General features: G+C 40.3%; 2 protein-coding genes across 10 annotated transcripts in view; one reads left to right on the top strand and one right to left on the bottom strand.

The window, feature by feature from the left end:
- LOC116819459 (uncharacterized) overlaps positions 1–14,991 on the top strand; it is a 44,643-nt gene extending 29,652 nt beyond the window's left edge. For all 4 annotated transcript variants that reach the window (XM_032771185.2, XM_032771187.2, XM_032771186.2 and 1 more), the window contains 5 exons: positions 5,308–5,359; positions 5,457–5,559; positions 7,160–7,320; positions 11,272–11,517; positions 12,224–14,991. In XM_032771185.2, coding sequence (XP_032627076.1) covers positions 5,308–5,359; positions 5,457–5,559; positions 7,160–7,320; positions 11,272–11,517; positions 12,224–12,961 — 1,300 coding nt within the window. In that variant the 3' untranslated portion in view covers positions 12,962–14,991. The remainder of the gene's footprint in view (positions 1–5,307; positions 5,360–5,456; positions 5,560–7,159; positions 7,321–11,271; positions 11,518–12,223) is intronic.
- A 5,173-nt stretch (positions 14,992–20,164) lies between these two features.
- The window catches only part of CHFR (checkpoint with forkhead and ring finger domains), a 34,453-nt gene continuing 30,909 nt past the window's right edge, over positions 20,165–23,708 (bottom strand). For 5 of the 6 annotated variants that reach the window (XM_032771153.2, XM_075060048.1, XM_032771152.2 and 2 more), the window contains one exon: positions 20,165–22,904. In XM_032771153.2, coding sequence (XP_032627044.1) covers positions 22,862–22,904 — 43 coding nt within the window. In that variant the 3' untranslated portion in view covers positions 20,165–22,861. The remainder of the gene's footprint in view (positions 22,905–23,708) is intronic. The other variant, XR_004372410.2, reaches the window with a different exon arrangement.

Raw genomic sequence — 23,708 nt, 5'->3', positions numbered from 1 at the left:
GAGCAGATTTGTCCCACACTTCATACAAACTCACTGGTAAAAATAAACAATTAAACATATTTATTGACTATAAAAGGAAGATTAAGTGATATTCAAAAAATCAGAGTTAGTTACCAAAAGAAAAGAAAATATAACTACCCCATCTAAACTCTCAATCCTATTAGACTGGGCAACTTCTAGATTAAGCAGTTTCTCACCCCACAGGATATTGCAATTCATAATACACAAATTTGAAACCTGGGCCTGTCTCCTTTGTTGGAATCTTGTCTTCTTCTCAGTATCTTTGTTGCTTGCATCATAGGTGGGGGCAGAAGAAAGGGCCCAGTATGTGTCCACTGTCTGTTTTATACCCTCAGTCCATGTGCTTGGAAAACAAGTCCAGATATGTCTGGGGGCATTGCTGAGTTTCCAGGCAAGGCTGAACAATTCCCCTGGCATAGCTTCATGAGGGTGAGTCATTGCATTGTAGTTCCCTTGCTGGACAATGGATGTTGATGGGTTGACTGACACCCCGCCCAGGTGTTGGTTACTTCTTTGCTACTGCCTATGAGAAGCTAATGTCTGGCTGATGCCTCAATTTACAACATGTTTTAGTGACAACCATACCACATAATTCTCATAACTTTATACACAGACACAGACACACACACACACACAACACTACGTATATAGATAGAGAAATGACTTTCAGCAGATCATAACCTTTCCCCTGATACCTTACAAACAAGCATTATGTATAATCATGATTAGATAAAAAGTGAGGACTATGGGGGTTTCAGGACACTCCCCCCAAGGTATAGAATTTCACACCAGCCAAGTAACTGAGATTTTTGTGTTCACTATTAATATATGCCTTTTATTCAATATTATGCAAGAGAATACTAATAAACTGTGAGTTGTTCTAAACTTACTTATATGCATTTGCATCCCACTGAATATTATTATATATATAAATTTTAAGAGGCCATAACTCAAGAGACCCATATAGGTGACTTTCTTTGGATCTTGGAGGGTTTTGGTGGGGGAGGGAGGAGGAAGAATTGTTTTAAAATCATGGTGGATGTTCAAAAACACTCCAAGTAATGTAATTCTGATAACGCTAACAAGATATGTTGTTCATGGTTGTAGAAGGGTGGACTCACTGCTAGAGCATCTCCTTATGGCTGGGTTTGGCGCAGTATCTCTCTCCTGTTGAGTGACTTTTGCCAGTAGTTGCAGTGGTCTGAGTCTTCTTATGACTTGGCCCTCCACTCAAGTAACATTTAGTCCTACCCCATCCAGGGTAAATAAGAAGTCCAATAAACTAAATTCTCCACCCCTGTCTGAGCTCACACCTCAGCTGGGTCATCACCCCTTCCCCAGGTTCTGTAACGTGGTCTGCATTAGAGTGGCAGACAAATACTGCTCAGGGCTTTTTCTCTGATGGCCTCTCTCCAAATTCTACTACCTGTCTCCCTTTCTGCATCACCTTTCTCAGTGGTTGGTAGGGAAACCCATGCTTTCCTTCTACTCTGAGTTCTAGTCCAGGAACCCTGTGATCAGCAGGTAAAATCTGCTCTCTTAGACTTCACTGTCTCCCTGGACTTCTTGCTACCTTGGCCTTCCTTCAGACCCTTTCCGTCATCTCTTCCCTGGGTTTACAGTACATCTGCTTCTCTCTAGTTGCTTCCTTTACTCTCCAGCAGTTAGAAAGCAACTGCAGAGTTCTCACTCTGTCTCCCTAAAGCCCTATGTGCTCAGGCTTCTTTCTTTATACAAATCACCCATCTCCTTACCCAGCTGGTACTCATCTTTAATTGGGCCTCGCCCACCTCACCCTCCAGGAATGACCTGGTTGGTTGATTGGCCTGTCAGTCCCACATTATCCCTTTCATCACATGGTGTGGCGTGAACACCCATTGCACTGGCCCGTGTTCATGGTTATAGAAGGGTGTCCCAGGTTTTGATTTTTGAAGGTGAATGATGCTGCACACTCTCCCTTCATCCCAATTTCCAGCCTGTCTAGAGAGAGAGATTCTAATCAATACCCAGTGAAGACAAGTTCATTCATCTGGGAGGCTTTAATGTGAGAGTTGGAAAAGGGGGCTTGGAGCAGTGTAAAGACCAATGGAGTCAGAAAAATGGTCTCCTCCTATGCTTCAAGTGTGCTACTCATGAGCTCGTTGTCACCAACCCAACCTTCAGGCAAGCTAGCAAATACAAAACTGTTTTGGTGCATGCAAGATGAAAGCTCTGGCACCTGACTGACTATGTTACTATACAGCGAATGGACATTAAGATCACCAGAGCAATGCAAGGGGCAAACTGTTGGACTGACCACAGGATGATTAGAGCCATTTTTAATTTACATGCTGTTGCCCCTCAGTGAAATAATGCTGAACAGATTAAACCAAAATTGAACATAGCAAAGCCATTTCTCCAAGAAAAGCTGAGGGAAAACTTAGAGGAAAAAATGGATAGCATTGCATCGTCACCCAAGATTGCACTTGACATATGGAATATATTCAAATTAGCCATTCTGCAAGCCCCAGAAGAAACTCTAGGTAAAAATGAAAGTTGGCCCTAAGATTGGTTTGATGAAAATGACAATGAAATCAAAAAGATCCTTAAGGAAAAAAACGCTGGGTTTGTGTCTTGGCAAAATAACAAAGAATCAACATCAAAGGAAAATAAATTCAACTATTTGCAAGAGATGGCTCAAGGATGTCTTTGTGTCCTAAACGATAAATGATTGGAAAAGAAAGCAGAAGAAATACTGTGATATGTGGATACTAACAACACAAAAATGTTTTGATTCCCTGAAGGAATCAAATTTGAATCATCAAAAACCAGGAACAGCTCCACTAACAAGTTCAAATGGATCTACCTTAATCAAGGACAAAAGAGATTTCTCTGAGAGATGGGTGTAGCACTTTACTGAGCTACTCAACTGCTAGGGGGCTTATTCCTTTACCCTTTCACTTCCTTGGTCCTTCTCGCATGAACAGAGAGAAACAATGCAACATTATATTGGGGAAACACCACAAACACAAACCATGAGCAAAAGACCCACCCCTAAGTAAGTTTGGCAGTATCCTTTTCCTGTCAGGGTCTTGAGTCCAACCACCCAAAAGATCATCCCAAAGTCCCAAAAGTCCAACAGCCCAAAGTATCTTGAGTCCAGCGACCCCAAAATCACCCAAAAATCCAATAACCCAAAAGTCTCTGTCCCTGGTCGGTGCAGCCCCAGAGTTCAAAAGTTTATCTGCAGAGTTTTATCCCCTCCAGCTGGGTGGAAATGGAGGGGGGGAAGAAAGGGACATGTGGGGTGTTAAGGGGCACCTTACGTGGTCCGAGGCCAACTGCCCAGCCTCTCTGTGGGGTTCTGCTGCAGCCTTCACCACAAGCTGCTCCACTCCACCAGCCATCCCGTGAGCCACTCCAGCCATCCCATGAACTGCTCCGCTCTGCCCACTTCACTCCACTTGCCATCCCGTGGGCCGCTCCAACCATCCCGCAAACTGCTCCGCTCCGCTGGCTGCTCCAACCATCCCACAAACTGCACTGCTGTGCCAGCCACTTAGCAATATATCTTCAGGCTCCCCCACTAATTAACACAGCACTCACTAATCTCAGCTTTTAGTAATTTTAGCTCTTTAGTGATTTTAGCTTGTAATAGGGGAGCCCCAGTGCTGGTGCACCATTGTCCCAAAGTGAATTCAGCACAGCAGCCTCTAACTAGACTCTTAACAGAATCAAAATTAGCTTTGCTATTCATTGGTGTTGGTGGCCCTCAAAAGGGGCCCATACCATCAGGTACAAATGGTTGTCCCTAAACTGTCTCAATTCACTGGGTTTTGGCACCCATGTCCCTTGTCTAGCAAGTGCTACTTAATTGATGGTGAGTCCCTCTATCATAAAACAGCTTCGCTGGCCTTGAGTCACATAATCAGGGTAACAACACTTTATTCTTCCTGCCCCAATAACAGAGAAACTGGGGATCCCACAGCAGCCAAAGTGACCATTTGGGCAGCTGTGGGCTCATGCTAGGTGAGGTGGGTGTGCCTATGCAAACAAGACCAGCCACTGAAGTTCTTTTCCACAACTCACCACAATTCACCACCAAATGTCAGGTAGAGCTCATCCTGACTCAGCTTACACTAACATATTGTAACATGATTTAACCAATTATATCCGACCACTTTAATTGGTTTACACCCAACAAAATTAATTATACAGCAGACAGAAACAATCACAGAACCAGACAGAGATTGTACAGACAAACAATAGGGAAGTGGAGACTACAGTGATAGAACAATACAGAAATTAGGATTTCGCATCCCAGCTATTAATAAGTGAGTTCTTGCCAGACAGAATGCTATCAAACTAAGTTTCTTTTACATCTTCTAGGCTCTTCCCTTTCTCTGAAGGTGATAGGAATATCAGGACAGGGTTGTAATCCTAACAGTCCAATAGCACCTTATTTCAACGTGACTAGTTTGGAATGTAAGAATATGACCATACACTTCCCAGTTTATGGCTGGCCTCTGCTACTTAGCCGAAGGCCTTAGCCTAAGAACAGGGGTCAGACTGTCACAGTAAGAGAAAGCCCTTACAAAGCTTAGTGATGAGAATACACCTAAATTCTTAAAGTATAGGCTTTTGCAGACAGGCTTGAATATCTATATCCTGACATCAACCATCCCTCTACTATCAAGCTACAGGTGCTAAAGGAACTGACCCAGCACTCCATAGATGAAGAAATTGCACAGCCACCTACCACTGAGGAAGTGCGATAAGCTATCAAACAAATGAAGTCAGGTAAATCCCTGGCAAAGATAATATACTAGCTGAAATCTTTAAACTTGCAGGCCCCAAAACTTCTTGGCTCACTAAAAATATCCCAGAATGCTTTGTTCTATATAATAAAATGTCTGGCATGGTGAAGCCAACGAACTGTATCACAGCTTGAGACCCAGGGGACTACATATTTTGTAGTGTGCTCTACTTACAGAAATCAAAGTTCCACCCCTCTAAGGAGAATAAGTGTTGAGACTTGGGATATCTGGCATAAACTCCTGATTCTGCGGCAGACACGTTGCAGATTCTCTAAGAAAGAAATTTAATGTCTTCTGCCTTAGCTGACTTCCTGATAAGATGGGGGTAACAATTGCTCCCTAGCACACAGGCATTGATACAAAGAAAGCTGTAAAGTGTCATGGGTGGAAGTGCTAGTGCACAGTTGTTCTGTTGTGTTTTATGAACATGGACGAGGACTTTCCTCCTATGGAAAACTAATCCATGGGCTTGTTGCTGTCTTTTCCTCAGGCAGAAAACGTGCCCTAAAAGGAACCCTTCCAGTGCAAACAGTGACCAGGAGGTTAGTGCTAATGTTTTTGGTGATTTTGTGTCTCTTGCATATTGGCTGTTACGCTGTTTGTCTGTAGGTGTTTACTGGGGCGTGTTCTGAGTTGTAGAATGGGATCCAGAACTCCGCCATAGATATCAATGAGCTCCAACTTGTGGTGCCAACTCGAGAGAATGAAAACAACAATCACACTGTCAGCCGGGACCAAGCTGGTAAGCTGGAGAGTATATTGTTTCAACCCATAGCTCTTTGCCCATTAAGTCAAGTCAGTCTCTCTCCCTGAATCTTCCTCTTCAGCTGTGTGTGTGTTGACGAAGTGCAAGCTGTCACATATTAAAAGTGTTTGATGTGGAATTACCTCCTTTTGCCCTCCCTCTTGCTGGTAGAGTAATTCCCTGTCAAGGAATACTGATAAGTGTCATTTCTGAACTCTGCCAACAGAAACTGTTATATCCAGTGGCACAGTGCATATATGTGGTTAGCAGGGCAAATGTGGTTTTGGTTCATTCTGTCATATTGCTGGCTTAAAAACACCTGTAAAATCTTCAAGAATTGTGTTTTTTCTCCCTATCATCCTCCCTTTTGTGTCTCCTGGCAAGCATGGCTGTCTAAGCACCGGGTTTCGAACACTCAGATTCCCTGGAGCAGCCACAGGTCCAAAGTTTTTTCATATTAATGTTGTGGATAAAATTGCTTTGATCCAGAGTGAGCCATCTACAGAACCCCAGTGAGTGACAGTAGTAAGTGCTGGGATGCTTTGACTACAACTTATAGGTCCTTCATGGCTGGTAAAAGCCAATACAGATGTACTGGGTCTAATGTTGGTGGAGATTGTCCATCAATGTTTCCCTCCAGAAAGACAAAGTGGCTGAGGTAATACTGTTTATGGGACCAACTTCTGTTGGTGAGAGAGACAAGCTTTCGAGCTCACACACAGCTCTTCTTCAGGTCTGGGAAACATACTCCAAGTGTCAGAGCTAAATACAAAGTGAGATAGATTGTTTAGCATAAGTAGTTAACACATATTTCAAGATACCATTCAATGTGAAATAGCCCACTAATGGTTCCTTGAAATATGTGTTAACTACTTGTGCTGAGTTGAGTTTGTCAGACCTGTTAGGAGCTGCTGTTACAGACCAGTGAACCCTTTGCCAGCTGGCACCAAGCCCCCTGTGTGTCACAGAAGTTCTTGTGAGATCCCAGCTCAAAATCCCAACTCTGTGCTGACAATCTTGCTAACAGTTTCCAATCTCCCTTTGCTGGGAAAAGTCACTGAGAGGATCGTGGCCAGATAGCTCTGGCAGTCTGAGTCCCCAAAGCTCTTTGACTCTGATCAGTGAGGTATAACATGAACACAACTTTGGGGGATCTTCAAAGTTTAGGATTTGAGTTGGGGGAGGGCAGGTTATATGGGGTGGAGACCACAACTGCCTTCTTATCGCCATATCAAATCCTACTTGCCACCCCAAAATGTTTATATGTATATAAAAATGAGATGGGTTGAGCCAGCATTCAAAGTTTTGATCCAGAGCTGAACTTTTCCCAAGGGTGGCTGGATTTACAACTTTGATTTGGGCCCATCTCTAAAGGGCTTTGGTTTTAAGTCCTTCTGGTTTCCTAGCCAAATTTCAGCCTATTAGGACAAGGCAAGTGGTTGAATGATTGCATTTTTTTCAGATCTGTGTGGCAGCCAAGGGCTGATTTTTTTTAGGCTGGGTTAGAATGGGAAGAGGAAGGTGGGCTATTTGCCCAGCCTAAACAAAAGGAGATTGTCACTTAAAAAAAATCTTTATGTGTCTTTCCTTCCCTTAGTCACTTCCTCTGGAGGCTGCACAGAACACTCTTCTTGGCATACTGACCCAGATATGCCCTCTATGTCTGCAGTGACCACTGAAACGGGGAGCGAAGAAGTATTTATTATTTCAGCCGGCCCTGGTGCCAGCGGGTTGAGTTTTACCACATACAGAATACAGGTAGACTGTCATAGACACACGTGGGAGTATCACAGAAAAAGATTTCTAGTAGTTGGAGGAAGGAACTGAGAGTCAAAACTCCCAGATTCCATTCCTGGCTCTCTTCCTAACTTGCTGTGGGCAAGTCATATAACCATACAGTTCCTCAATCAGTGAGTAATATTATTACCTACCTTGCAGCGCTGTTGTTGTTGTGGTTGATTTGTGTTACTGTAGCTCCTAGGTTGTGAAGCTTAATAAATGTTTGCCAATAAATTGGATGCTTTGTGTGTCAGAGCTCTTTACAAATGTTTATTTTTTAATTTTATTTTTAAAATTTAAATACTGTAATGTGGCTTCCCTAGTTTTTTTTGTTTTGTTTTGAAGGGGAGGAATTGGGGGGTATTTTAGCTTGCTCCCTTGAAGCTCTTACTGATGTTTCTTTAGAAACACATGTGGTTCAAAAATCCTTTTGCTTGCATTTCCCTTGAGCACCCAGGGTGGTGATTAACATACGTTTTCGTAATCGTTCTGGGGTCAACGCTTGCTATCTAAGTGTAGAAGCATGGAATAGTGCAGAAGCCTACCATTCTTTCATGTAGCTCATGTGACTTTATCCCTGGTGTACAAAGTATTGGGTGTCTGCATTCCTGGCCTTGATTAGAGGTCAGTGAGGTCTCCTAGGACACAGTATCGATTAGGATTTTCCTAGAGTCTTAATGTACACAGACCTCTATAGAATTATGTCCAGTAATGAAAAATAGCCAGTGAAAACTTAAATGAATATGGGCCACTGCTATTTTTCTTAAACTAGCCTTCTATATGATGGGTAGTGACTTATTATCTAAGACCCATTAAAAGTGTTTTAATGCTCTAATTCAGTGTTTCTTAACCTTTTTAATATCAGGGACCAGCTTCCTGCCTCCCTAAAAACTGTGTCAGGAAGACCTCAGGGACAAACCCTGGTCCACAGAGCACTCGTTGAGAAACACCTAGAGGTGAAAGTAAGCCGGTACAGTCTAGTACGGCATACTGGAAAAAGCCAGTACACAGCCAACTGTACCGGCAGGGGACAGCTTCCCCAATCCAGCAATTTAAAAGGGCCCTGGGCTTCCGGCAGTGCCTGGAGCCCCTGGCCCTTTAAATTGCCACCAGAACTCCACTACCAGAGCCCTGGGGTAGCAGCAGCGGACTCCAGTGGCAATTTAAAGGGCCAGAGGATTTAAAGGCCCTGCCCCTTCTGCCAGAGGCCCCACCCCTTCTGGTCAAGCCCCCGCCTTGCTCAGGACTCCGGCCCTGCATACCAGGAAGTCCCTTAAGTTACTTTCACCCCTGGAAACACCACTCTAATCTACCAGTCTGTAGCTGCATTAAATCTTGAAATATTTAAGGTGTAAAAGAGAAGAAATAGTTTGCATAGGCAGAAGTCAAATTTTTTAAAACTTGTGCATAGCTTTAAAATTCTTACATTATCTAACATCTCCTTTCCACCTGCATCATCATCTGTGGCACAATTTCACAGAGGTGGATAGGAAGATAGAGTAGAAATTGGCAAGATTTGTGCTTTCTCGCCAAGTATGACTCTATTGGTCAGAGCTCTATCAGGTGCTGATGAAATGAAACCTCAGTTTGTTGTGGATAGATGGAAAATCCATATTCTCTTTCCTCCCATTTAAAAATAACGTTGAGCATCCACAAATCTCATAGAAATCATTGAGCTGTGAAAGCTCACCTTTCAAAAACAGGCTATTTTTTCCTCTCCTTTCCAACCCCCCCCCCGCCCCCCCCGGCTAGAAGATATATAAAATGCAAAAGTAATATTATTATGCTTGGTCTTGGACAAAAAGCTTAGAAGGAGCGATCTGATATTACTGCTAAGTAGTGCTTCCCACAGCATGTTGTTAGCTAGGTAGCTAAAGAATCTGGATTAGGGCTTTATGGATCCATATTTGTTGCCTGATAATGGTGGTAGGCCTGGATAGGAAGAGGCTAAGAAATCTTTCTAAATGCTAGATTTTCAGCATGTTTTAGACCCACCCTCCCTGTTTTGGAAGAAAAATGTATGTACAAAATGGCTTGCAGCAGGCCCGTATCTAAACAGTGGTACTTCAAACAAGCTGATTTGCACCCTTATTCTAGGAGTCAGAAGTGCAGCTACTCAGGTTTGCACACGATTGAAATGCAGCCGATGCGCATTGTTGGGGGCACAAATTGCATCTGCAGAAAGGAGGCGGTCCTGAAAAATGTCCTCTCTAATCTTCATTTATATTGCTCTGAATAGGGGGACTCCAACTCTGTCTTCCCCTCTATAATATGGTTCGTATGTGCTAGCTTCTGTAGGACAGCCTCAGCAAATGGTGCATGTTGTTATCCACTGGCATGCAACTACTTTCTTGGCTCTTACTCTGACATTATCCTAATGTTTATGGAGGTGTGAAAGCTTGAGCCTTTATAGTAGACAAGGATTCCAGACTCACTCACCTCAACCGAAATGCTTGTCTAGACAAAGCGAATCATAAGAAGCTTTACACAAAGATTATCTAAATCCTTTTACTGAGAAATAGTAGTTGGCCAGCAGCTCCCAAGCCTCCCACTGAGTGTGAACCTGAGATTTGCTGGTGAGGGGGCAATGATAGGTTGGATTTAAACACACACCCCAGAAACTAATCCACTGTTGGGAGTCAAGGGTACATCCAGGCAATGTGCTGGGGGAGCAAACAAACTTCTCTGCAGTGTCTCAGTACATTTGTTAAGATGAAGGGAGGGTAGAGGAACTACTCTGCAGGCCCTGAGGGAGAAAACTGATAAAGAGTGGAGAAAATGAATCCTGAACATGTGTTCCAGGGGAAAATATAGGGCATGTAGACAACTTCTATAGAAAATGGAAACCATGTGACTGCTTTATTTATATAACCACTTTTAGCCTTACGTCTATTGCCTTCACTCCACCATCCCTTCTCATGCATTGTACTCTCTATTGATCTTATTTAATTCTGCCTATAAACTGAGTAGATCCTACAATGTGGATCTGTCTCCCTCTATCGGCTAGACCCGTGTTTCTCAATCTTTTTGATAGCAGGGACTGGCTTGCTGCCTTCCTAAAATGTGTCAGGGTGGGGATATCTCAGAGACCAGTGCCAAACACTGGGGAAGACTACAGAAGCCTTTGTCATAAAACTTAAGACTTTTAGCACAGGTCATTAAGGTTCATGGTTTTAGAGCAAGAGACCTGTGAGAACCAAAGACTGACTGAGGGGAGCTGGTCAGGCCTTTAGGTTGACTAGTTGATATCCATCAGATCCTCAAAGGTTCTGGACTCACACTGCTTAATGAAAGAAATCCAACTCCATAGTTTTTGTATACATCTTATTAAAACTCTTAATAATGACGTCAATGAAACACAGCGCCAAAGCGAAGCTGATATTACTCATATTAAAATGAAAATAAAGTAATGCAACTACCAAATCAAGCTTAAAAATCAACAAATTAGTCTCCACACTGGATTGGATTTAAATAATCAAAATTAATTGTTATAGAAATAATTAGTCCTTAAATATTATAAGAAGGATTCTGAGAAGGTGGCTATTTGGTAAATATCGCCATGGAGAGATGTAAACAAGCCCTAATGTGTTTGCTTGAGAGGACTGTGGGAGTCTCTCTGACATGTAAGGGTTTTCTAGCTGAGTGGGGGGTATTTTGAAACTGGCTAATAAAGGTAAAACTTTTCTTGTGTGGGCAGGGCGAGGCAATGGTGAACCTGGTGGGTTTAATGCTTTCTGTTCTGGCATACGTTAGGCAGATGCTGTACAAGCTGCCCTACTGACCTATCTTGTCCCAAGAAAAGATGTGTTTAAAGAACCAGGGTCACTTTGACAGATAGCTCAATGTTTCTAAGTGCCACTAGGGCCTTTGCATGTAAAGTACTTTTGAGACCTTTGGCTGAAGGTGTCGAAAAATTTCTCTATTTTTCAGGACAAAAACCTAAAGAGAAGTGTCACAAGTCCAGCTTCTGTGTCAGACTGGCTGACTTCTGATCATATGGCTCCAGGAGCAGGTACTGTGGATAAAGGGAATACACAGGCAGAGAACCATCATCCAAGGCAACGGACATGGAGTGCCCGCACATTTCATGACTTACTGACTCCGTTACCTCAGTTACAGAAAAAATGGTATAGCTGGACCACTAACAGCCCCTTCACTAAACTGGTAGACAGCAGTGTAAGTATCCACAAGAAGGGAAGGTGTGGGATTCAGGTATTGTGCTCCTAACAACATTAAAGACTACTTCCAAAGGGGCACTTTGTGCAATATAAAGACCCACCTACTTTTTGATGTGAACTCCTCTTCCCGCTCTTCTGCCTTTCCCTTGTGCATGTGTTGAGTATGTCAGCTGAAAAGGTCCAAGGCCCTGAATGTGTGTGCACACACATGCGAGAGAGATGGAGATTGTTAGTTCATATTACCATAATATACATCATCTGGAGCTTGATCCTGCAGCACTGAGAAGCTGCAACTCCCAGGGCTAAGTGTCTGGATAAAAGATTATTTTCCCTTAAACTTACAAATTATTTCTTCAGAATGGACCATCTTGAGTCATTCTGCATAATTTTTAGGGTTATATCTTAGGTTTCTTTTAATTGACATATTAGTATTGTATTGCAAAGAATCCATAGACTCATGAGGACTAGCTGTCTCTCTGATTGACTCTGCAGATGTCAAACCAAGAGTGTTTGTTATAAAGTTAACATGATGCTTCCATATCTTCCCATGCACAAAGTACTGCTTTTTGAGAAGGGAAGGAAGCATGTAGCCTCTTGGTCATAAGTGCACTATGAAATTTCAATTCTAAATTCCCTAAGGTTAAAAGTTTTCTAGACTGCTACTTTTCAAAGTATGTTTATTAACTTTATTATTATTTTGGTAGGGTCTTTCTACATCCACAAGAAACCAGAGTGTAACAACCAGAAAAGTAATTTCAGCCACTGAGATAGAGGGAATCTCAGATATTGTTTATTCTGACTCGTCCACCTGCACCACATCATACCCACAAACCCAATCTGCGCAAAGGCAAGGGAAACTGAGCTCCTCCAGCTTGAAGAAATCCAGGTTTGGGAACCCTTACTTTGGGTTTTTAACCAGCTCCCCTGATTGCAAAGAGGTGAGGCCCTTGGATCCCTCGAGACACGTGGGGGTGACACCTCCACTTGGTAACAAAAGCCATGGCCTCCCTGGCCTCAAAAGCAACTTAATCAACTGTTCAAAAACCAAGGAGCTCTCAATAGAAATGGACAAATCCAAACCAGCTTTTGTTATTTCTGAGGAAGGGGATGACCAGCAGCCTCTGGTCCTCGCAGAACATTTTAGTCAGTGTAGAGATACTCTGTCTGAGCAAAATGTTGTATATGCTTCAGTGAAGGCTATGCCTGATAAGCCACCCATGGTCTTGACTGTTCAGGGAGACAGCTCAGGCAGGCCTCCCAATTTCACGTTGGATCTCCCCATTTGGGAAAAGTTTCCCAATTTATATGGCAATCACATGACGACTGATAGCTCTTCCAGGGGCCAGTGCAGCTTGCCTAGTGCAGATACCAATACAATTGAGTCACCATGGAATTTTGATTCCTTAACTGCTCAAACACTCTGTCAAACATCGGTTCAATGAGGCTTCCAGAGCGACTAAAGGAATCTGTCTGTGAGAACAGATGCAATAAGGACCATAGCTGTTCACTTTTCTGCTGGAGAAGAAGCTCCTGTGCCTATGGAGGGTAGCAAGTGTGGACAGAGACAACTTTTTTTCCTTCCCATCAGCAGATTGGAGTTATGGGAAAAGGTAACCTAGCAAAGCACAAAATAAAGTCATCTTTTCTCATGATCAGCTGGGCCTAATAATGTGCACGACATGATCTTGTTCTCAGTGGAAGAGAGTGATAAAGTGACTCCTCTAAAAAGGTGTCTAATACTGAGTAACTGTGGTCTGGTACACTACAGGAAAACAAATGATCTGAGTGATTACTTTATGGCACATGGTGGGGAATGTAGACCAGTCCTCAGGGTCACTGTGGTGTCACCTTGTTCTTTGCTACCAAATTCTGCTCTCAGGTACACTTGCATAATCCCTACTGATGTCAACTGAAGTTGCCTTCAGCTATCCAAGAGTAGAATTTGGACTTGCATGTTTATGTATACTATATATAAAGTAAAATGTTTTAAATAGTTGGTAACCTCTCCAATTTACTACAAAGTCTTGTTCATATCAGTCTTTGCTGTTTCCTTAGCATTAAAGGGCACGTGTAGACCTTAGTCTAACAGTTTAGAGTGGTAAAAGCACAATACAAGAGCGCAGTCAGTCTGATGCTATCAAAGTAATTAATACTAATTTCCAATATTAACCCTGTTAAAATTTCTACACTGTTGGCTAGCACTGTGTAGGTCTGAAGAATTAAGGGAGCACCCCTCATGGCAATAGGAGGGTGTATACAAAAAATACTATTCACTAGCAATAAAGTCTTCAGCATCCTGATGCTTGCAGCTGCTATTGTTTTAATACTGTAACAGCCAGCTATTGCTGGTAATGCACACTGACTGCAGAATTACTTCCTTTAGCAGGCAAGCCTTAAAACAACAACAACAAGCAAACTAAGTTGGGCAGACTTCATAGCTCTCTTTTGAAATGAACTCCTTAGTAGCTATGCCACCCTGATTACAAATCCAGCGCATGAAATGGAAGACTGAACCAAAGGGAAGTCTGGTAATTCGATTGCCTTTAATAACCCAATCCGTATTTTAATTGCCTCCCACTGTTATTTTCCTGTCTTAGCAAGAAATGTCTGCATACTTACCCTGCAACTAAAAGCATTTCACTTTCCTAATTGAAAGGATTGTGTCACATAGAGCTATGTGACTGCAGCTGGTTTAAGCTGTTCTAAAAATGGATAGAGGTCTCCAAATATGTGATAAACAGATGCCAAAAGGTGGGAAAAATCTTCATGTAGTCTACCCTGTGTCCGCAACACTAGGAGTCAAATGAGTGATCTTAATATTTCTATGCCCAGAGATCTAAGCCTGCCTCTTGAAATATTTAACCCGTTTGGCCGATTTATTTAAGATCTCACCTGCTATTCCAGCTTCCATCTACCACCTATTAATGTCCGAGCTGTACAACACATGGTCTTAGTTTTGCCTAGCATGTTTTATGTGTAGAAATAGAAGCATTGCATATGGTACTGGTTGAGGAGGAAAAGAGTATCCCATAGTAACTTATTTTTTTAAACAGAACTACACAAGCAGGTTTCTGTTAATTCTTATTACTGCCAGCCTGCATTGAGCTGAATTTTAAAGCATAAAATTCTGGTTTCAGCTTTTTTTAATTAATGTTACAAGAACTAAAGGGAAGAGCTAATATACTTAGAAATCTGCAGTGCTCTATATATTTTAATGAATTCTCTCCCTCTGTATTGAGTATCACACGTAACACTTGCATTGTAATGCAGCATCATTATGCTTTGTTGTTTTTAGACTTCAACTTGCAAAATAAATATGAAAGTATTAAAAAAAATACTTTTGGAAAACACTTGTGACCAGTTACCTTTGATAATTGCTTGGGTGGAGAGAGGAGAATGAAAGTTGTTTTTTTTCCAATGAGTGTTTGTTAATGTATGAATTTCTTTAGTTGAATAAACTGCCTTGGCAGTATTGCTTGCTTTTTGTGTTGTAAGACTGAACTGAATGACTTGTGCTCCCCTGAGTAATTGGTAACTACTATACTGCCTCAGACAGAGGGAATACGGCTAGAAATGGGAGCTGAACAAATTCAGACTGGAAATAAGGCTTAATTTAGACAGCGAGGGCAATTAACCGTTGGAACAGTTTATCAAGAGTCATGGTAGATTTTCCATCTCTGGCAATTTTTAAGCAAGACTGAATGTTTTTACTAAAAATAATGATCTAGGAATTATTTTGGGGAAGTTCTATAGCCTGTGTGATACAGGAGGTCAGACCAGATGATCAGAATGGTCCCTTCTGGCCTTGGAATCTATGAACATCTATGCTAGTAACTTGTCTTCAACAGGACCAGAGCCTGTAGAGAAATCAAGAAATATTATAATGAATAGTTCTTGCATAATGTGCTCATCACAGAAGCTTTTCCCCAGCCCCCTTGAGTTAATGCCCTGAAGCAAAAGGATTTATATCCTTACATCTTGTTTATCCAGTTACATTACTTAAGATGAGGTTTCTCCACATTGACTTCCTGTCCTAGCTATCCTTGTAGCCAAAGAATAGACAGTCTGCCTTCTCCTAAGACTTTCACCACAGCTAGCAAAGGAGGGAAAGTCTCACACTTGCATCTTGCTGTATAAAATATACCCCTCGTGTTCATTGACAGCATGTGCTACCTCCATAATACCTACTACAATAGTACACAGCCACTAACCGCCGCGGAACAAACTCGGGTGGGATGCAGGGCAGGTCTCCAGCATGGATAGTATACATACTAGAGACTTTCCCTTTCTTCAAACTTGTATCACAATCTTCAATATATATTTATTTTCAGACTAGCTGTAGCTGCTGCTGCAAACTTTAGAAGTGCCAGATACCCTGTTACAGTGGGATATAGGAAAAAAAGCTAGAATCGGAAACAGTTCCACAATATACAGATTCTTATAATAAACTTGGTTTCAAAAGTATGGCTGCATCTTTGCTTTCCTACTAAAAGCCAAGCCCACTGTTATTGGACTGTAGGATTTTTCCCAGGCAACATTCCCACATGTTTCTGTTGAAAAGCTGTTTGAACATCACAGGGGTAGCATTTAACTAGAAAAGTATGAAGGCTGCTGGTGTAGGAAAGTTGTACAGTGTTCTCTGTGGTACTCATAAGCTAGGATTAGTAAAAGACAAAAGTCACCATGGTACACAGACTGAAGAGTTTGTGTACAACATACATAACTTGGCCCTTCCTCTTACCAACTCTAAAAAAAAATTATTCTTCGACACCTCACTTAGACAGATGTTACTCCACTTTGTAAATGAGGAAACCGAGGCACAGCAAGGACAAGGAAATGGCAGAGGCGGGCTTTAACAAAGGTGCCTGCCCCAAAAACTGGCTTCCAGACCATTATGGTAGATTACCTCTGACATAGCTACAGCTAGCCTATTCCAAAAGCACATATGCCTGCTTTGCAAAGCTGCCTGTTCTATTCATATTCTTATGCTGCACCCATCAGCATTGTATCTGAAAGTGTATCAGACTAGACACAAAACACCAGACTCATCCAAATTCTCACTCAGCTGAGCAAACTAACAGCATACAGCGCAGCTAGGCAAGACAGAAAAAAGAGCAAATTAGTAATGCTTTTGTAAGAAATTCTTTTAAAAGTGCATTGAAGTCCTATACTTTAAAAAAAGGGCCAGGGTTCAAAAACGCACTCAACTATCGTGAGTATTTAAACCTGTCCCTTGTGACCCATTTTACTTTTAAAACAAGCTCATCAGTTTGCAGTTGTAATTAATGTTCTTATTTATACAGAACTCTTCTTAAGTACAGTAGGTTAAAAACCGCTAACAGGAAGAGGGAAGTAATTTAGCAATTACGTGGAAAAAAGTATCAAGAGATTATGAATCTAAAACCTAGAAAAGCACAACAGAACCTCCATTCCTGAGGTGTTCGGAACTGAGAATGTTCATAACTCTGAATGAAACATTATGATTATGCTTTTAAAAGTTTACAACTGAACATTGACTTAATACAGCTTTGAAATTTTACTATGCAAAGAAAAATGCTGCTTTTAACCATCTTAATTTAAATGAAACAAGCACCAAAAGTTTCCTTCCCTTGTCAATCCCTTCCCCCTTGTTTGTAGTAGTTTTCATTTAACAGAGTACTGTACTGCATTCTTTTTTCGGGGGTGGGGGGGTGTCTCTGCTGCTGCCTGAATGCATGCTTCCAGTTCAAAATGAGGTGTGTAGTTGACTGGTCAGTTCATAACACGGATTTCATAACTTGGGGATTCTACTGTAGTGTGTAAAACTGATATGAAAGCCTTTCTATATTTCACTTTATATTTGATTAAAAATATCTTTGGGCTGTGTTATAGCTACAGTGTCCGTATCAGAAACGCAGTAAGACGGTAGTTCATAATGGGACTGAGGTATTCCTTCCACCTTTCCCCCTCACCCACAATGTTAGCTAATTGGCAGTAACAGGATTTCAAAAGAAGGCATGGGCCTGGTTTTGCTCATTGGTAGCAAGAGCAAGATAGTAGCAGTTCTCTGAAGCGATCCTACCACTATATAGCAGAACAAGGTTGCAGGGTACTAATTTTCTTCAGAAGCAATCAACTACTCATAGGTAGCTAAAATGGCAAGAAGTTTAAGGGAATTAAACACCTAGCAGGGTCAAATATGCAGTTATTGTTGTACTAAACTTGAAGATTTAGATCTGTGTTTTAAACAAGCATTTAATAGTTATATCCACTACACTTAGTATGTAGAATTTTTAATACAGGGAGCTGGTTGGGCAGGAAGATGCAGTCAGTTTGTTAGCAGAAACCTACTTTCCTTTCAGTCATTTTATAAAATCCAGTCAATTAACCAATGTTAATTTTGTTGCTTATATTTGATTTTTCCCCCGAAGTAGAAAAACAGTTTGCAGCAAGATTTTTTGTTTGGCTTGATTTCACTAATAAATTCACACAGTTTGTTAAAAAGCTAGAATGAATTGTTTGGCTAAAATGTAAACAACTAAAGGGGAAAGAAAGGTGACAAGACCCAAGCCAATGGAGTCACTTAACTAATTCAAGTAGTTGTAACATCAGCATTGAAAGGAATAGCTGACTGGGAGATTAAAATTTCAAAAAACATTCATGGCCTTTCTGGAAATGTACGATGTTAAATCTCATACGGCGCCCTTAGAAAATGAATTGCAAAAAATGCTATAGCAACTAATGAGCTTAGAGATGAAATTACCTCATTGAAAGTCAGAACAGCCAACCATAAAAAAAAAAGCAAGATGATCTGAAATATAGATTTAGAAACAATCTTTGCATATTAGACATTGCCAAAGGAAATAACTTGTTAGTTTTCTTCAGAAGCTGGTTCCTGACATTATAATTGGGGCCTCTGTTCCCAAACTTGATACAGAAAGGCGGGAAAATAACTCAGGAAAAAAAGGCGGGAAAACTACCCAGGCACATTCTCTGAACTGCTCAAATGCAATGATACTGAAAGCAGGGGAATAAGCAAACAGTCCTTGTGCTGCAAATTTTTTTTCCCCAAGAGGATAGACAGCATGAAACAACACCTGTTTCCAGAAAAAAGTTTTGTCAGGAAGCATAAAAGGTTTGATTGTGGTTTGCTGGTGATCCTCTTCTCACAGAGCGAACTCCCTCAATTCCCACTTCAAAAAGAAAAAAAATCCAAAAGGACTAGTTTAAGCCACCTAAACTAAAGCCTCCATTTAAAAGTTGAAAACTACGGCATTAACAATTACAGTGTGTGTTTTTACTAGTACAGCCATCTGTTTATTACTCATAGCCAAAGACCAACCTCATTGACTTTAAGGGGAGCACAATCTCACCATAGGTGTAAATTAAGGAGGCCTAGATGGCTCAGAGAACTGTAATGGAAACTACCCACTCACTGACTGAAATCCAATCCACAGTAAGGATGACCAAGAGTAACAAGTGCTTCGTGGACAGATGTGAACACTCTAAAACCTAAAATTAAATGTTGCTCTTTTCTTTCACTCCACTTCATAAGGTACTCCTTCCACAATGGATAAGCAGGGTAAAGCACAGCTGCTTGCATGATGCAACAGCTGTTCAAGTGACAGGACTTCACTCTGGCAAGATCAAAAATTGACTGCTTCCTTTTAAATTGTGTTAAATACAAGACAGTCCATGCTAAAATAGAGTACACAGTACTTAAACCCACCAATGCTGGTAGAATATCCAAAGCAGTTACAGGTCTGAATGTCTACAAGGCTCTTGTTCTTACAGCTTACGGAGCAGGATTATATTTTCAGTGTATATTGCTTAAAGTTTGGGTTTTAATGTTTTTTCAATTTAGTCTGAAGAATGAATGACAGCTGGCTTAAAAAACAGCAGTAAGGATTAGCTACAATATTAAAGGATTTCAATTTCCATCTTAGTGTGAGAACTGTAAGAATTCAGAAATGCTAAGATCCTGACTCATAAAAACTTGAAACTATAACAATTTTGACTGGCTTTACTATTTTCATCAAATAGTCAAATGAAGTCTGGTGTGAATAAAAGTTCTTCCAAGTTGGCAAGTATGCAAATTCTACAGCAGACTTAACTTCTCCATCTGTAGTAGCCATTCAGAATCTTTTCATGTGTACACTGTTTAATCTTATTCTAGTACTGTCAGCAGTTTTAGAATGACAGTGATCACAGTATCTAGATACTCTTGCACAAAGTTAGAAGAAAATCCAGTTCTACAAAAGGAAGTAAAACTCTTTGCTCCTGTCCCTTGTATAGAATTTTTCTTATTTAAAACAAGAGTTATGTCTGCGTGGTTACTTTCAAGTACAATGGAGCTCAGTTGAAGTGCAGCTCATTTGTTATAAATCCTGCAGAGAGATTGGAGATCCTTTGCAAATTTATCTTGACAGGTATGTAAGGGAGGCTAAGCCAGATCTTTCACATGCCAAAGACAAGGATTCTCTCCAGGTAATACCTTCATCTCAGTTATCAAGAGTTTAAGTCTGGTATTTTGCTGTAAAAACTCAATAACTTTCAAATGATGAGCAATATGACTGAACATTAGAAGGTGATGTGTGCAATATCATCTATGCACAGATTGTGGTGAGGAGAGATTGAATAGCACAGATGAAATGGAAATAGACAGCTTCAGTGGGTAATTTTTTTAATAACTTTTTAGTCCAGGTAATCACAAAAAGAACTGGAAGAACTGCATTCCACCTTCTTTATAAAAGAACCTTCTCAGAAGGAGACTGTATCTTATTCACCGCTACATTAAGCCCTATCATAATCACTCTTGTTTTAACAGCATCTATTCTACAAGGTTCCATGCTCAGCTCCCAAATGTCTCTTATAAAGAGGGTGGGGGTATGCTTTAGACAGGTTAAAAATATGGTGCACCTTTACAGTATTTAAACAATTACACCGAGTATAGTTTATACAGTTATCACATTATCTAAATATCACCTGGCAACCATACATTTCAAAAGGACTAAGAGTATGTAATACCCATGACAGATGCTCTTAGTTACTTAAGAGCATATAAAGATCAGGATTCATTCACCTTCCCCATTTGCAAGTTAATCTCTCAGCTCTTCCAAGTACAATATAATCACAAAAAACTTCTCATTCCATTGCACTACTTCAACCCCCTATGCATAGAAAGGCATATTTATTCTCTATTGGGGAGGGGGGATGAGAGGGGTACATAAAAGGTATATAAGGAACCTCTACTATACAGGTAGTTTGGATGTCAAGTACTTGAGATTGTTGCAGATTTTTAATATGTCACATACGTCCCAACAGCTTGTGCAGGTGAAAAAGAAGTTGTACATAGGGTTGTAGACGTTATTCTTAATCCACAAAAAATTCAGCACATTTGGGACTTGAACATTAGCATAGTGACAAGTCTATGCTAAAAGCCAATGTGGGGCATGGAAAGTAGTGAGTGAGAATGCAAAGCACATTTCTACATGTAATGTGCAAAGGCTCTCTTTCCACAAATACATGCAATTTGCTTACATGCACAGCCAGTGTTGAAACTGAGACCAAACAGCTGGGAATGGCTGTCCTGAGAAGATATAATAACCATTAAAAAAAATCAATCTTTCTAAACATAAAATATGAATACAGATGCAACAGAACACTGTTAGTAAAAGGTAGACAGAAAGTTTTGTTAACAAGATTCAAGTATTATTCCAGATCTGATTTCAACCCTACTCATAGGAGGAAATGCCCAGATATTAGGAAGAGAAGTCCACACCCAAGTGTACTTTTAACAGCATTATGGATATTACCAACAGACCCATCACTGTTGCATCTACTTTTAAAATTAAAATATGAACAGAAATCCATTACTTTTAATTAGCATTTATATTAACATGTGCAGTATTGTACTTTTTTTATTAATTAACTAACAGATAAAATGTGCTACATCATCCTGTGCTGCACTATAACACAGCACAGAGTGTATTTTTTTATGTTGAAGTATAAATCTTGCTTGCAAAATAAGGCATACCTAAAACATGATATATACAGAGGTAACTTTGTACTCTTTCTTCCCATTCTACTTTGCTCTCTTGGGTATGATACTTATGAAAAGCTGGTCCAAGTCAAGTATCTGAACATTAGTTGCCAGACGACTAGGAAATATTTATGATACATCACATTTTTATGATGTTCAGGAAATGTTCTGAACATAATTAAGCAAAAAATAGATGAGTGAAAAATTAAGTCTACATACTCAAAATGTTAGAGACACCAATGTCCCCCTTAAAATCTCCCCTATATCAAAAGAATTTCTCCATATTGCTAAAGTTCATCTGTGGTGGACCTTTTCGTAGGTAACATCTGTTCTTTCTTGTAAATCTGTTATATTCTGTTGAAGTGGCAGCTTTTCTACGGTTTTACTGATGTGCACACACTAGAGCACAGCTGCAAGATAAAAACTACATGTCTAGCTAACGTACATCACACCAAAAAATACATTTAAAAAATTGCACCAACTTGTCTTACTGTCTGCTCTATGTCAATAATGGTTTAGTTTAATATAAAATTGCTAAACAGTTATTAAAAGCAGAAGCTTGTTCATAAGCAATTACTATCTCAAATTTGAGTCTGATTTGTAAATATTTGTGCAACTGTTTGAGTTATTTAATTCTAATGGTAAAAAAAAAAATCAATATTACTAAGTTAAAAAAAATGTTTTCCTTTATAGAGTTCCTGGAAAGCACTGTTCTGATCTGGAGCTGTAAGCTGAAGCTGTTCTTTGTTTAATGAATAGGGAAAAAAATTAACAAAAAACCATTCTGATGAACATATACCAGATCACCTTCCTGTTTTGTGAAAGTGAACTTTAATAGATTTCCAACCCAACTGCAATTCTAATGACAAGATAGCAGTGGACAAGTCTGAACATGTGTTGAGCTTCCTCCTTTGATATTAAGTTACCAGTACAGAGCATTTCCATTTTAATCTAAAGGTTTCTCTTATTTTCAGACACATTTAGTGCAAATACACTCCTTACTGATTATTGTTAGGTCCTCCAATGTATGGCTGCTATTACGTGATTTAAGTATAGTGAAATAGTAACACTGTAATAATGAGGACGGAATGCAATGCTTGTCAGATTTTCTTTCAAAAGGTTCTCACTTACTCCTATATAACTGTTAAACTCTACAAATTAAAAAGGTCACACCAGAGTACCTGATGAAAAAGTTATTGACTCCCTGCTGTGAGGGAATAATGAAAATCCCCTGAAAACATTTCCTATGTGATCAGTATTTCGGGCTTCCATCCTCTTTCTAAAGACTACAAATATTCAGACAGCTTCAGTTTCAGAAAGTTCAGTTCTTGAAACGTGTTTGTTCACAAATGTGATTAAATTTCCTGAAATAAAAACAAAAACGTTTAAAATTGCTCTCAGAAGTACAACACTATGAAAGAGTCAAACCTGCTTTAGAATATTTTAAAGTCAAACAAAAGTTTAGAGCAGCACATATACATGTTAATGTTATCAGAACCTGAAGTCATTGAGGCCTGTTATTTTAGGCTGAATCCTATCCTCCATAAAGTTTTTCATAATAGATTTCTCAGTATTTCTACTACCCAACAACTGTTAACTACATTCCTCTATACCACCGCATAATTGACTCCTGGATTTAAAGTAAGACAGGACACATTAGCAGAAGTAATCTTGCCCTGACAGACAGTGGTCATTTTCAGCAGTCAGCATTAGGACTCTCACTGGGATCTGAAGTTGTTAGACAATCTTCAGGACATATTAACCTGGCTAATAAATAAATGTCAACATACCCATTCTTTGATTTCTGAGATCCAAGATGAGTTTGGAATCTCTTGCTGGAAATAAAGGAGAGTGGAAAACTTTCCCACTTTAGGGAGGAAGGATGCCTCTTCCCAAGTGACTTGGGTTCCATGGAAGTGGCATACTGATCATCCTGGATTAGACAGGTAACACAGAATTCTAGAAATGTACTACTTTCTTAGTGTCAAGTTCTTGTCTGTTTTGTGTTCTCTCTGATGGGTTCAGTGCCCCAACACGTATTTAAAGGCACAAGTTGAGAGTTGAGCGTGTAGATGTTTGCAGGAGATGGTGTAGAAGGCCTGAGGCTCTCAACCCTCTTATTTAATAAGAATCTAGTCTTAAGCCCACACCAGTTAGCAGACTAGCTC

Source organism: Chelonoidis abingdonii, chromosome 22 (assembly GCF_003597395.2).
Source record: "Chelonoidis abingdonii isolate Lonesome George chromosome 22, CheloAbing_2.0, whole genome shotgun sequence".
In the NCBI taxonomy this organism is placed as follows: domain Eukaryota; kingdom Metazoa; phylum Chordata; order Testudines; family Testudinidae; genus Chelonoidis; species Chelonoidis abingdonii.
This window is presented reverse-complemented; position numbering and strand designations above follow the sequence as displayed.